The 15711-nt window shown below is 41.5% G+C and overlaps 1 protein-coding gene across 1 annotated transcript in view; it reads left to right on the top strand.

Annotated features, from left to right (window-relative positions):
- Positions 1-8068, top strand: part of chst3a (carbohydrate (chondroitin 6) sulfotransferase 3a) — a 32680-nt gene extending 24612 nt beyond the window's left edge. Inside the window, exon 4 of the mRNA XM_061909901.1 lies at positions 5725-8068. Coding sequence (XP_061765885.1) covers positions 5725-6421 — 697 coding nt within the window. The 3' untranslated portion in view covers positions 6422-8068. The remainder of the gene's footprint in view (positions 1-5724) is intronic.
- Positions 8069-15711: the final 7643 nt, after the last annotated feature.

Here is a 15711-nt window from a genome sequence, read left to right as displayed (position 1 = left end):
TGTGTGTGTTTTGATTGGATTATCTAGAGAATATTGCTCGATACTGTGGTAGAGGGCAATATGTAGGTGTGGGAAAAATCACAAGACTACTTCATCTCTACAGAACTGTTTCATGAGGGGTTCCCTCAATCATCAGGAGATTTTAATAGAAGCATTCACATACAATGGTTTATATAGGGCACAGAGTGGGTGGGTACAGGCAGGCGTAGGGTGTGGTGATTGGCTCATGTGTTACCTAGGAGGTGTTTCCGTCTGTGGCGGCATGTTGAAATGATTTCACTGCGCTTGTTGAGGGATGACAGGTCTGGATGATATATAATAAACAGTTTCTCTTTTAAGCATAGGTTGTATCTTTTATTACCACTGTTGTAAGGTGTGCTGGATGCAAGAATTTGCCATGTTATTTAATATTCAACATTATTGTCTTTGAGGATCCAATTGTGCTAACACGCAAGGACATTAACACATCCAACACGTACGTAGGATTGACCGAAGGAGCGTTTAAAACCAGATGGAATAATCACAACGCCTCCTTTAGAAACCAGACTTTGCGGAATTCTACAGAACTCAGCAAACGCATTTGGAACCTCAAAGACAATAATGTTGAATATTCAATAACATGGCAAATTCTTGCATCCAGCACACCTTACAACAGTGGTAATAAAAGATGCAACCTATGCTTAAAAGAGAAACTGTTTATTATATATCATCCAGATCTATCATCCCTCAACAAGCGCAGTGAAATCGTTTCAACATGCCGCCACAGACGGAAACACCTCCTAGGTAACCCATGAGCCAATCACCACACCCCTACACCTGCCTGTACCCACCCACTCTGTGCCCTATATAAACCATTGTATGTGAATGCTTCCATTAAAATCTCCTGATGATTGAGGGAACCCCTCATGAAACACTTCTGTAGAGATGAAGAAGTCTTGTGATTTTTCCCACACCTACATGTATGTATATATATATATATATATATATATATATATATATATATATATATATATATATATATATATATATATATATATATATATATATATATATATATATATATATATATATATATATATTCCGATGAATGCTAAAGACGTTATGAAAGGCCGCCTTAAAAAACCAAATTGAATTTTACTTTTTTTTTTTACTGAATGAGACACATAGAAATAAAGAATGTGGTATTTACAATATTAACTATGAACGATAAAACACTGAATATTGACAACATATGAACGTCACACCGCCTCTCGATTGACAGAAAAAATTAAAAAACTCTGTCTTGGTTTTTAATGAATACTTGAGCCTACTGTATTTTGATGTTGGTCAGTATGGTGGTGCATGGAGAGGCCAGTTTTTTCTTACGTGGTTCTTGGTTAAAAAAAAAGAAGACTGAGAACCACTGTTATACGTTGCCTACATGAAAAAACGAATGAGATTTTTTTTTTAAATGTATCAATTGAATTGATCCAGCAACTTTAATATTTGAAAATAATTATGTTGACAAACTCGTCTACCATAACGCAAACCTTCCTAATTGTCAAAAAAATGTTTTTATATGTTTGTCTTTATGCTTTACTGATGACAGTATTTGGCCAGTGCCGTTTTGGAGGTCCTTGAACTCAGCGTGGTCACTTTACGTGTACAACTTTCTCCGACGCTGCCACAGAAAGACGTGTTTTATGCCACTCCTTCTTTGTCTCATTTTGTCCATCAAACGTTTTATGCTGTGCGTGAATGCACACAGGTGAGTAGCTATATTTCAGTTAATTTCATTCCCTTTACTTATGTCCTCTGTGTATTTAATTGATATGTCTCATGACACATTAACTACATGTACATCTGTACACTGCAAAAAGTCAGTGTTCAAAAACAAGAAAAAACAATAAAAAAATTAGGGGTATTTTACTTAAACTAAGCAAAATTATCTGCCAATAGAACAAGAAAATTTGGCTTGTCAAGACTTTTCAAAACAAGTAAAATTAGCTAACTTCAATGAAAATACCTCAAGATCATAATATTCTCACTAATAACACGTGTACTACTACAGTATACGAGTACGTATTTTCTATTGTTTCATTGAAAATAAAACGGCAAAGTCTATTTGGCTGTCATCTGTTTTAATATGAGAAACAATTGTGTCAAAGTCATGATTTTGTTTTACGTTCTTAAAATAAGAAATTCTTACTTTGAAAAGTAGTTTTATACTTGTGAGTGTTGATGACACAGCTTTGCAACATTTGATATTCTAGTTTCAAGCATGTTTTACCCAATATAGGTCATCAAATCTCAGCTACAAGCTGTAATATCTTATTTAGATCATTTAGGACCTAAACACTTAAAACAAGTATGAAATCTTATGTATGGCCGTGCAAGTCCCGGGATGCCCAAAATGTTCCATGGGGAGAGGGGATGAAAGTTGGAAAAGTCAGCAAAAGTCCCAAAAATGTTCAATATACCTACACAGGTTCGAGTCCCACAAGTTCCGCCCAAAATGTCCAAAACGCGCCCAGCAAAGTCCCTCGGAGAGGTGGGGAGAAAAGTGAGAAAAGTCGGTGAAATGTTCAAAAGTCCCACCCGGGTTCGAGTGTGCACTCAAACTCAAACTCGAACCCGGTTGGGACTCGAACCTTGGTTGGTATTTAGAAAATTTTGGGGGACTTTTGCCGACTTTTTCTAATTTTTCCCTACTACTCGTGGGACTTTGCTGGGTGCGTTTTGGACATTTTTTGTATCCCGGGATTTGTGTGGCCGGCGGCGGGACTCGTGGGACTGGAACCCGGGGAGGTATTTAGGACACAATTGGGACTTTTGAAAATTTTGGCCGCCTTTTTCCCCTCTTCTTCCCCGCCTTCCTGTGCACCATTGCTGGGTGTGTTTTGGACACTTGGACAAAAATAGTTTCAAGCATATTTGACTCAAAATAGGTCATAAAATGTCGGAAACAAGCTGTAGTATCTTACTGAGATCATTTAGGACCTAAACACTTAAAACAAGTAAAACACTCTAACATAAAATCTTATGTAGTCCCGGGATGCCCTAAATGTTCATAACACACCCAGCCGAGTCCCATGGGGAGAGGGGATGAAAGTTGGAAAAGTCAGCAAAAGTCCCAAAAATGTTCAAAATACCCACACAGGTTCGAGTCCCACAAGTTCTGCCCAAAATGTCCAAAACGCGCCCAGCAAAGTCCCACGGAGAGGTGGGGAGAAAAGTGAGAAAAGTCGGTGAAATGTTCAAAAGTCCCACCCGGGCTCGAGTGTGCACTCAAACTCAAACTCGAACCCGGTTGGGACTCGAACCTTGGTAGGTATTTAGAACATTTTGGGGGACTTTTGCCGACTTTTTCTAATTTTTCCCCCCCGACTTCCCGTGGGACTTTGCTGGATGCGTTTTGGACATTTTATATATCCCGGGATTTGTGTGTCCCGCGGGGGACTCGTGGGACTGGAACCCGGGGAGGTATTTTGGACACAATTGGGACTTTTGAACATTTTGGTCGCCTTTTCCCCCTCTTCTTCCCCGCCTTTCTGTGCACCATTGCTGGGTGTGTTTTGGACACTTGGACAAAAACAGTTTCAAGCATATTTGACTCAAAATAGGTCATAAAATGTCGGAAACAAGCTGTAGTATCTTACTGAGATCATTTAGGACCTAAACACTTAAAACAAGTAAAACACTCTAACATAAAATTTTATGTAGTCCCGGGATGCCCTAAATGTTCAAAACACACCCAGCCGAGTCCCATGGGGAGAGGGGATGAAAGTTGTAAAAGTCAGCAAAAGTCCCAAAAATGTTCAAAATACCTACACAGGTTCGAGTCCCACAAGTTCCGCCCAAAATGTCCAAAACGCGCCCAGCAAAGTCCCACGGGAAGGTGGGGAGAAAAGTGAGAAAAGTCGGTGAAATGTTCAAAAGTCCCACCCGGGTTCGAGTGTGCACTCAAACTCAAACTCGAACCTGGTTGGGACTCGAACCTTGGTAGGTATTTAGAACATTTTGGGGGACTTTTGCCGACTTTTTCTAATTTTTCCCCCCTACTTCCCGTGGGACTTTGCTGGGTGCGTTTTGGACATTTTTTGTATCCCAGGACTTGTGTGTCCGGCGGCGGGACTCGTGGGACTGGAACCCGGGGAGGTATTTAGGACACAATTGGGACTTTTGAACATTTTGGCCGCCTTTTCCCCCTCTTCTTCCCCGCCTTTCTGTGCACCATTGCTGGGTGTGTTTTGGACACTTGGACAAAAACAGTTTCAAGCATATTTGACTCAAAATAGGTCATAAAATGTCGGAAACGAGCTGTAGTATCTTACTGAGATCATTTAGGAGCAAAACCCTTAAAACAAGTAAAAGACTCTAACATAAAATCTGCTTAGTGAGAAGAATTATCTTACCAGACAGAAAATAAGCAAATATCACCCTTATTTGAGATATTTCATCTTACTTAGATTTCAGTTTTTGCAGTGTACATCATGTGTTGCCTTCATTATAACACTTTTATAAGACTTTTAAAGTAATTTTGATAGTAGGCTAATATCACTAATATAGACACATCATGTGTTGCCTTCATTATAACACTTATATAAGACTTTTAAAGTCATTTTGATAGTAGGCTAATATCACTAATATAGACACATCATGTGTTGCCTTCATTATAACACTTATATAAGACTTTTAAAGTCATTTTGATAGTAGGCTAATATCACTAATATAGACACATCATGTGTTGCCTTCATTATAACACTTATATAAGACTTTTAAAGTCATTTTGATAGTAGGCTAATATCACTAATATAGACACATCATGTGTTGCCTTCATTATAACACTTATATAAGGCTTTTAAAGTCATTTTGATAGTAGGCTAGTATTACTAATATAGACACTTACATCATGTGTTGTCTTCATTATAACACTTTTATAAGACTTTTAAAGTAATTTTGATAGTAGGCTAATATCACTAATATAGACACTTACATCATGTGTTGCCTTCATTGTAACACTTATATAAGACTTTTAACATAATTTTGATAGTAGGCTAATATAGACACTTACATCATGTGTTGTCTTCATTATAACACTTATATAAGACTTTTAAAGTCATTTTGATAGTAGGCTAATATCACTAATATAGACACTTACATCATGTGTTGTCTTCATTATAACACTTTTATAAGACTTTTAAAGTAATTTTGATAGTAGGCTAATATCACTAATATAGACACTTACATCATGTGTTGCCTTCATTGTAACACTTATATAAGACTTTTAACATAATTTTGATAGTAGGCTAATATAGACACTTACATCATGTGTTGTCTTCATTATAACACTTATATAAGACTTTTAAAGTCATTTTGATAGTAGGCTAATATCACTAATATAGACACTTACATCATGTGTTGTCTTCATTATAACACTTTTATAAGACTTTTAAAGTAATTTTGATAGTAGGCTAATATCACTAATATAGACACTTACATCATGTGTTGCCTTCATTATAACACTTATGTAAGGCTTTCTAGATTAGTTTTTTGTATTTTTGGTCCAATATGGCTCTTTCAACATGTTGGGTTGCCGAAGTTTGCCTGAGTTTTAATGCACACAAATCTTTAGTCGATCAGTGTACACTGACTACTCCAAAATATATTCCTGTTTATTTCCACAGTATTATCCTTTGAGGGTTTTACTCGCTTATACTGTCCATGTCGTTGTTTTTGCTGTAGGTACCACTGCAAAAACCGCCGCTGCGGTCCGCTCAACCTGACCCTGGCTTCGCAGTCCTGCCTTTCCAAACAACACCAGGCCATCAAGACCGTGCGCGTCCACCAGTGGGAAACCCTGCGGCCTCTGGTGGAGGACCCTCGCCTGAACGTTAAAATAATCCAGCTGGTCCGAGACCCGCGCGCCATATTGGCGTCGCGTATGGTGGCTTTCTCCTCCAAGTACAAAACGTGGAAGGCCCTGATGGAGAGCGGCCGCGTGCCCGAGAACGACGACGAGGTGAAGCGGCTGCAGGGAAACTGTGAAAATATCCGTTGGTCCGCCGAGCTGGGCCTGAGCCAACCTCGCTGGCTGAGGAGACGCTACATGTTGGTGCGCTACGAGGACATCGCTCGGTACCCCATGCAGAAAGCCGAGGAGATGTACCGCTTCACCGGCATCCCCTTCAGTGCCCAAGCCCGGGAGTGGATTCTGAAGAACACCCAGACTACAGAGGGAGACAGCGGGATCTACTCCACCCAGAAAAACTCCTCGGAGCAGGCGGAAAAATGGAGGTTCAGCATTCACTTCACGCTGGCTCAGATGGTGCAGCGGCTGTGCGGACCCACCATGAAGCTGTTTGGCTACAAGTTTGTGGACGACGCAAAGACGCTGCTCAATAAGTCCATCAGTTTGCTCGAAGACAAGACGTTTCACTGAAACATGAGGGAGACGAGGAGCCATGAGAAGCCATTGCACGGACCAAAATGTACAGTCGTGGTCAAAAGTTCTCGTAAAGAACGTAACGTCAAACAGTCTTGAGTTTCCAATCATTTCTAAAACTCAGTTTTTTTTCGTGAGTGGAGCACATACTTGTTGGTCGCAAAAAACATTCTTGAAGTTTGGTTCTTTTGTGAGTTGAATTATGGGTCTACTGAGAAGAGAAATGTGAGGCATTCAATCCCAGGAACAGCATACCTACCGTCCGTCAGAGTTAGTTTGGGACGAACCCAGAGATGCAGAGAAGGAGGCAGGCATCGAGTAAGAAAACAGGATTTAATAAAACACCACGACTTGTCCAGGGTGTACCCCGCCTTCCACCCGATTGTAGCTGAGATAGGCGCCAGCGACCCCAAAAAGGGAATAAGCGGTAGAAAACGGATGGATGGATGGACCAAGACAAAACCGAACAAAAGGGTACAAACAAAAGGCGCGCACGAGGCGGATAACAAACTAAAAGAGCTAGCATGGGAGCTAGAAGATAACAAGCAGGAAACAAAAGTCGTTACTTGTAGTATGAAAACAAACAGGGAACAAAAAACAGTAAGCTACAAACTGCTACCAAAATATAGCTTACCGCTACGCTGCAAAGACACAACTCTTTTTTTTTCGTGATAAAGTCATTGGAGCACATACTTGTTGGTCGCAAAAAACATTCTTGAAGTTCGGTTCTTTTGTGAGTTGAATTATGGGTCTACTGAGAAGAGAAAATGTGAGGCATTCAATCCCAGGAACAGCATACCTACCGTCCGTCAGAGTTAGTTTGGGACAAACCCAGAGATGCAGAGAAGGAGGCAGGCATCGAGTAAGAAAACAGGATTTAATAAAACACCACGACTTGTCCAGGGTGTACCCCGCCTTCCACCCGATTGTAGCTGAGATAGGCGCCAGCGACCCCAAAAAGGGAATAAGCGGTAGAAAATGGATGGATGGATGGACCAAGACAAAACCGAACAAAAGGGTACAAACAAAAGGCGCGCACGAGGCGGATAACAAACTAAAAGAGCTAGCATGGGAGCTAGAAGATAACGAGCAGGAAACAGAAGTCGTTACTTGTAGTATGAAAACAAACAGGGAACAAAAAACAGTAAGCTACAAACTGCTACCAAAATATAGCTTACCGCTACACTGCAAAGACACAACTCTTTTTTTTTTGTGATAAAGTCATTGGAGCACATACTTGTTGGTCGCAAAAAACATTCTTGAAGTTTGGTTCTTTTGTGAGTTGAATTATGGGTCTACTGGGAAGAGAAAATGTGAGGCATTCAATCCCAGGAACAGCATACCTACCGTCCGTCAGAGTTAGTTTGGGACGAACCCAGAGATGCAGAGAAGGAGGCAGGCATCGAGTAAGAAAACAGGATTTAATAAAACACCAAGACAAAACCGAACAAAAGGCTACAAACAAAAGGCGCGCACGAGGCGGACAACAAACTAAAAGAGCTAGCATGGGAGCTAGAAGATAACGAGCAGGAAACCGAAGTCGTTACTTGTAGTATGAAAACAAACAAGGAACCAAAAACAGTAAGCTACAAACTGCTACCAAAATATAGCTTACCGCTGCGCTGCAAAGACACGACACGACAGGAGCGAAAATATCCATCCATCCATTTTCTACCGCTTATTCCCTTTTGGGGTTGCGGGGGGCGCTGGCGCCTATCTCAGCTACAATCGGGCGGAAGGCGGGGTACACCCTGGACAAGTCGCCACCTCATCGCAGGAGCGATAATACATGACCATAATCCAGCACAGACTGGAGGAGAAAACAGGTCTAAATAGGACCAGGCTGATTAACACCAGGTGTGGCCAGGTGCCATTCAGCCGCAGCTGAAGGGACACAGCACTCAGGGAGAAAGACGGGAAACCAACAAAATAAGAGCGCTGACAGGAAACACTACACACACAGAGGAAACAAAGACAAATGCAGAGGAAAAAAGTAAAGCATACTCAAACTGTCAGGGCCTGTTTTGTTGGTGCTTTACAGAGAGTAAATGGGACAATGAAAAAGGAGGATTACCTCCAAATTCTTCAGGACTACCTAAAATCATCAGACCGGAGGTTGGGTCTTGGGCGCAGTTGGGGGTTCCAACAGGACAATGACCCCAAACACACCTGAAAAGTGGTAAAGTTTTTTTTTTAATGATTTTATTATGAATCTACTGAAAACGTGACCGAATCTGTTGGGTCAAAAGTATACGTACAGCAATGTTAATATTTGGTTTCATGTTCCTTGGCAAGTTTACCTGCAATAAGGCGCTACTGGTAGTCATCCACAAGCTTCTGGTTTGTCACAAGTTATTGGTGACAAACCCCAAGATGCAGAGAAGGCGGCAGGCATTGCGCAGGAAAACATGAGTTAATCTTCAAAAATGAAAAAAACACAAACCAGGAACTAGGAACAGCCAAACTGGAAAACAGGATCCAACAAACAGGAACTAGCAACAAAAAGACAGCACGCTGTAAACAGCTACAGGTTCTACAAGTATAAATGACAATAATACAACCCAGAGTGGAGGAAAAAGCAGGTCTAAATAGGAGTGGGCTGATTGACACCAGGTGTGGCCAGGTGCCAATCCGCCACAGCTGAGGGGAAACAGCGCTCAGGGAGAAAAGCAGGAAACAGACAAAATAAGAGCGCTGACAGGAAACAAAGACAGGAAAAAGTAAAACATGGCTACACTGTCAGGGACAAGCCCGACATGGTTGAGTTTTTGACCACTCTTCTTGACAAAATTGGTGCAGTTCAGTTAAAGTTGGTTTTCTGACATGGACTTGTTTCTTCAGCATTGTCCACACGTTTAAGTCAGGACTTTAGGGAGGTCATTCCAAAACGTTAATTCTAGCCATTTCTTTCCCACTTTCGACGTGTGTTTGGGGTCATTGTCCTGTTTGAACACCCAACTGTGCCCAAGTCCAAACCTTCGGGCTGATGATTTCAGAACTTTCCTCCAGAAGGTCTTATCTTTGTCCATGTGGTGTCAGATGAAACAAACATTGAGCTGTTTGGCCACAATACTCAGCAATATGTTTGGAGGACAAAAGGTAAGGTCTTTAATCCCAGGAACACCATTCCTACCGTCAAGCATGGTGGTGGTAGTATTATGCTCTGGGCCTGTTTTGTTGCTGCCAATGGAACTGCTGCTTATCAGAGCGTAAATGGGACAATGAAAAAGGAGGATTACCTCCAAATTCTTCAGGACAAGCTAAAATCATCAGCCCAGAAGTAGGGTTTTGGGCACAGTTTGGTGTTCCAACAGGACGGTGACCCCCAAACACACGTCAACATTGGTAAAGGAATGGCTAAATCAGGCTACAATTAAGGTTTTTAGAATGGCCTTCCTAAAGTCCTGACTTAAACGTTAAGACAATGCTGAAGAAACAAGTCCATGTCAGAAAACCAACAAATTTAGCGGAATTGCACCAATTTTGTCAAGAGGAGTGGTCAAAAATTCAATCAGAAGCTTGTGGATGGCTACCAAAAGCGCCTTATTGCAGTGAAACTCGCCAAGTGACATGTAAACAAATATTAACATTGCTTTATGTATACTTTTGACCCAGCAGATTTGCTCACATTTTCAGTAGACTGTTGCTTTGGACCAGATGTTCCTCCAAGAGAATTTAAGTTGCTGGTCAATCCCAAGTTCTTTCGATGACACATAAACTGAGTTTAAATGATCACCCAGAACAGAATAGGTATTTTGCAATTTATTCCAAAGCTTTGGAGAGACCAAGCTAAAAACAACACATTCAAATCGCATCGCCTAGTTGATTTGAAAACCTTACGGAAGCGCTGTCTTCTTCAATATGTTCCTCGCCCCCACCCTCCGGAACGAATACACATGTCTATTGTCCTCCTTAGCTGGGCACAGGATGATATCAGAAGGGAGTATTGCTACTCCTCACATTCCTAAAGCCCAGGTTAACTTGCAGTGTACCATGGACCTGAGATTATAAAATAGAAAGAGTACAAATGGAAAACACTAGCTATTTCAAATATGACTATAGAAAGAAATAACTCTTAAATATGGATATATGTAGATATCTATCCCCGTCAAGACCCATAATAAATTCATAAAAATAAAAAAAAACTTTACCCCTTTTGACGTGTGTTTAGGGTCATTGTCCTGTTTGAACCCCCAACTGCGGGGGTTCGAACCCAACCTCCGCGCTGATGATTTTAGGTTGTACTGAAGATTCTAGAGCATCTGTGTCAAACTCGGGCCCGCCGTGTCATTTTATTTGGCCCTTGAGACAATATCAATTTAGCATTAGAGCTGGCCCGCCGGTGTTATACAGCGTCGGTGCCGCTAAAACACCGCATTCACCGCTAATACTCATACCTGCCAACCCTCCTCATTTTCCCGGTAGACTCCCAAAGTTTAGTGCCCCTCCCGAAAATCTCCCGGGGCAACCATTCTCCCCAATTTCTACCGATTTCCACCTGGACAACTATATTGGGGGCGTGCATTTAAGGCACTGCCTTTAGCGTTCTCTACAACCTGTCGTCACGTCCGCTTTTCCTCCATACTAACAGCGTGTCACATAATATTTGTGGCTTTTACACACACGCACAAGTGAATGCAAGGCATACTTGGTCAACAGCCATACAGGTCACACTGAGGGTGGCCGTATAAACAACTTTCGCACTGTTACAAATATGCACCACACTGTGAACCCACACCAAACAAGAATGACAAACACAACCGAATAAATACCCAGAACCCCTTGCAGCACTAACTCTTCCGGGAAACTTCCAGCCAACTAACCAATAATTAACGTTTTATTCATGCATTTTCTCTTGCTACTTCAAGGCTTGAATGTTTGGTTCATTCATTATTGTTATTTTATTTTTAAATTTATTATTAGCCCGTGGAAAAAATGTGATATTTACCTCAGAAGATTGCAAATAGAAAAAAAGGGCATAACATTTTTATTTAAATTTGATTTGATATGCCATTGATATTTTTTAAATTATTATTATTATTATTTGAACCTGGATTTTGCATGTCACTAAAGTTACATAAGCCTTGCTTGTTCAATATTTAATGCAAAACTTGTTTGGGTCCCTATTAAAAGGTTCATTTGTTCAACCTTGGCCCTCGGCTTTGTTCAGTTTAAAATTTTGGCCCACTCTGTATTTGAGTTTGACACCCCTGCTCTTTTTCATTGTCCCATTTACACTCTGTAAAGCACCAGCAAAACAGGCCCGGAGCCTAATACTACCACCACCATGCTTGACGGTAGGTGTGGTGTTCCTGGGATGAAATACCTCACCTTTTCTCTTCTCATAAATTCACAAAAGAAGCAAACTTCATGAATGTTTTTTTTTGTGAGCAACAAGTATGTGCTGCAATCACTCTATCACAAAAAAAAAAAATAAGAGTTGTAGAAATGATTGGAAGCTCAAGACAGCCATGACATGATGTTCTTTACAAGTGTAAAGAACATATTTGTCACATGTTGCCTGTTAATTACTGCCATCAAGCCAAGTGCCTTGTGAAGGGTAAATAACATATTTATTTGTGTACTTTCTACAAGCCGGATTTTTAAGTCTCAGCTTGGTGTTCTTGCGATGAAAAGTGTCTTTGAAGAGATTTTACGGAGAGCCTATAATATTTCGACTTGCAGCGGTTGACTCCTGTAAGATTGTTTGTTTCCTGCGTCAATATTTATGTCTAATGCTGTGATGGACTCACTCGGCCCTAGAAAACAAATAGAAGTCTGTGCTCAGTGCGTCTGTCGGCTTCCACTCAGGTAAAGTGATTTTGTAGGCGATGTCACCGGAGTCCAAATGCCATTTCATAGAAGGATCAGCGTGTGAAATATGAAGTCTTTGTAAAGGATTTCTAGAATATTAAAGATCATGTTGTGCAGATTTTTGTTCAAAGACATTCTTTTTTATGAACTTGTTTACGTTGCAAAAAAAAAAAAAGACGTTTGTGTCTCGAATGTGAACAAAATATGATAGTTGTATGTACCGTATTTTTCGGACGATAAGGCGCAGTTAAAATCCTTGTTTTTCCTCAAAATTAGACCTACAAACCCCGTTTCCATATGAGTTGGGAAATTGTGTTAGATGTAAATATAAACAGAATACAATGATTTGCAAATCCTTTTCAAGCCATATTCAGTTGAATATGCTACAAAGACAACATATTTGATGTTCAAACTCATAAACTTTTTTTTTTTGTTGCAAATAATAATTAACTTAGAATTTCATGGCTGCAACACGTGCCAAAGTAGTTGGGAAAGGGCATGTTCACCACTGTGTTACATCACATTTTCTTTTAACAACACTCAATAAACGTTTGGGAACTGAGGAAACTAATTGTTGAAGCTTTGAAAGTGGAATTCTTTCCCATTCTTGTTTTATGTAGAGCTTCAGTCCTTCAACAGTCCGGGGTCTCCGCTGTCCTATTTTACGCTTCATAATGCGCCACACATTTTCAATGGGAGACAGGTCTGGACTGCAGGCGGGCCAGGAAAGTACTCGCACTGTTTTTTTACGAAGCCACGCTGTTGTAACACGTGCTGAATGTAGCTTGACATTGTCTTGTTGAAATAAGCAGGGGCGTCCATGAAAAAGACGGCGCTTAGATGGCAGCATATGTTGTTCCAAAACCTGTATGTACCTTTCAGCATTAATGGTGCCTTCACAGATGTGTAAGTTACCCATGTCTTGTTCACTAATACACCCCCATACCATCACACATGTGTAAGTTACCCATGTCTTGTTCACTAATACACCCCCATACCATCACACATGTGTAAGTTACCCATGTCTTGTTCACTAATACACCCCCATACCATCACACATGTGTAAGTTACCCATGTCTTGTTCACTAATACACCCCCATACCATCACACATGTGTAAGTTACCCATGTCTTGTTCACTAATACACCCCCATACCATCACACATGTGTAAGTTACCCATGTCTTGTTCACTAATACACCCCCATACCATCACACATGTGTAAGTTACCCATGTCTTGTTCACCAATACACCCCCATACCATCACACATGTGTAAGTTACCCATGTCTTGTTCACTAATACACCCCCATACCATCACACATGTGTAAGTTACCCATGTCTTGTTCACTAATACACCCCCATACCATCACACATGTGTAAGTTAGTCATGTCTTGTTCACTAATACACCCCCATACCATCACACATGTGTAAGTTACCCATGTCTTGTTCACTAATACACCCCCATACCATCACACATGTGTAAGTTACCCATGTCTTGTTCACTAATACACCCCCATACCATCACACATGTGTAAGTTACCCATGTCTTGTTCACTAATGCACCCCCATACCATCACACATGTGTAAGTTACCCATGTCTTGTTCACTAATACACCCCCATACCATCACACATGTGTAAGTTACCCATGTCTTGTTCACTAATACACCCCCATACCATCACACATGTGTAAGTTACCCATGTCTTGTTCACTAATACACCCCCATACCATCACACATGTGTAAGTTACCCATGCCTTGTTCACTAATACACCCCCATACCATCACACATGTGTAAGTTACCCATGTCTTGTTCACTAATACACCCCCATACCATCACACATGCTGGCTTTTCAACTTTGCGCCTATAACAGTCTGGATGGTTCGGTTCCCCTTTGGTCCGGATGACACAAAGTCGAATATTTCCCCCCAAAAATTGAAATGTGGACTCAGACCGCAGAACATTTTTCCATTTCGCATCAATCCATCTTAGATGATCTCAGGCCCAGAGAAGCCGGCGGCGTTTCTGGATGTTGTTGATAAATGGCTTTCGCTTTGCATTGTAGAGCTTTAACTTGCACTTACAGATGTAGCGACAAACTATATTTAGTGACAGTGGTTTTCTGAAGTGTTCCTGAGCCCATGTGGTGATATCCCCAGGTTCAATCCCCGCTTCCGCCATCCATTGTGTCCTTGGGCAAGACACTTTACCCACCTGCTCCCAGTGCCACCCACACTGGTTTAAATGTAACTTAGATATTGGGTTTCACTATGTAAAGCGCTTTTAGTCAACAGAGAAATGCGCTACATAAATACAATTCACTTCACTGGGCTGATAAGACGGAGCCGGGATGCGGCGTCTGTTAGCACTGCGGCACATTCTCTCTGATGTTTAAACAAGTTCCGCCCGGGTGGTTCTCCACACCCTCTGACACTTCTTCATCCGGGCCCTCGTGGAGGGGACCACAGTCTCTTGTTCCTGTTGGGGAAACCTAGGATGTTGATATCCTAAAGAGCACTCGAATGGGGACATACCAGTGGTGGAACTCTTCATGGAATTATAGGAGTCTTCATAGAACTATAGGAGTACTCCACCCAAGGAATAAACTTGTCCCAGGATGTTGGCTGACCTTGAGCAACATGCATGGCCTCAAGACTCTGGTTGGCCCTCTCGGACTGGCCGTTACCTCGAGGCTGGTATCTGGAAGTGTTATGTTTTTATTTCCCTGCCTTCTCTTTTGTTGTGATTTGTTTCCTCAGCTCGTTAGTTTCCAGCGAGGGGCGGACACTAAGGCACACCTGCAACCTATTTCTACCGAGGAGTATTTAAGCTCGTCACCCACAGCTGATCTTGTCGGTTAATTTGTATCCTGCACCTCTTACGTGCATGCGGCTGCTTCGCCTCCTCAGTCCCGGTACGTTGATTTTCCTTAGTCCTGTATTTCCTGACGTTGTTGTGTTTGTTTCCTAGCCTCCTTGAGGCAGTAAAGACTTTACCCTGTGCCTATTGCGCCCTGGCTTTTCCCCTGCCGACCACTGGGGAACCTGTTCCGTTTGGTATTCATGGTGTGCACTTCTGCCCCATCGCTTTTCGTTACACTTTTTGGACTCTTTAAATGTATTACTTTTTGTTATTCAAACTTGCCTCCTGTTTCTGCATCCCGGGGTCACCCCCTTGACCAGCTCCTAACACCCCTACTCCCTTGCAGAAAGCTCTCCATACCTTAGAGCAGGGGTAGGGAACCTATGGCTCTCGAGCCAGATGTGGCTCTTTTGATGACTGCTTCTGGCTCTCAGATAAATCTTAGCTGACATTGCTTAACGCGATAACCATGAATAATTTCGCTGGTAATCACAGTGCTAAAAATAACGTGCAAAATATAAAACATTCTCATTCATTTATATCCATCCATCCGTTTCTACCGCACCTGTTCAAGAAGTCGCATTAATGGTAAGAAGTATTTTATGTCACGATGG

The sequence above is a fragment of the Nerophis ophidion genome, linkage group LG09 (assembly GCF_033978795.1).
Source record: "Nerophis ophidion isolate RoL-2023_Sa linkage group LG09, RoL_Noph_v1.0, whole genome shotgun sequence".
Lineage (NCBI taxonomy): Eukaryota > Metazoa > Chordata > Actinopteri > Syngnathiformes > Syngnathidae > Nerophis > Nerophis ophidion.
The sequence above is the reverse complement of the archived record's forward strand: the minus strand, read 5'-3'. Positions and strand labels throughout refer to the sequence as shown.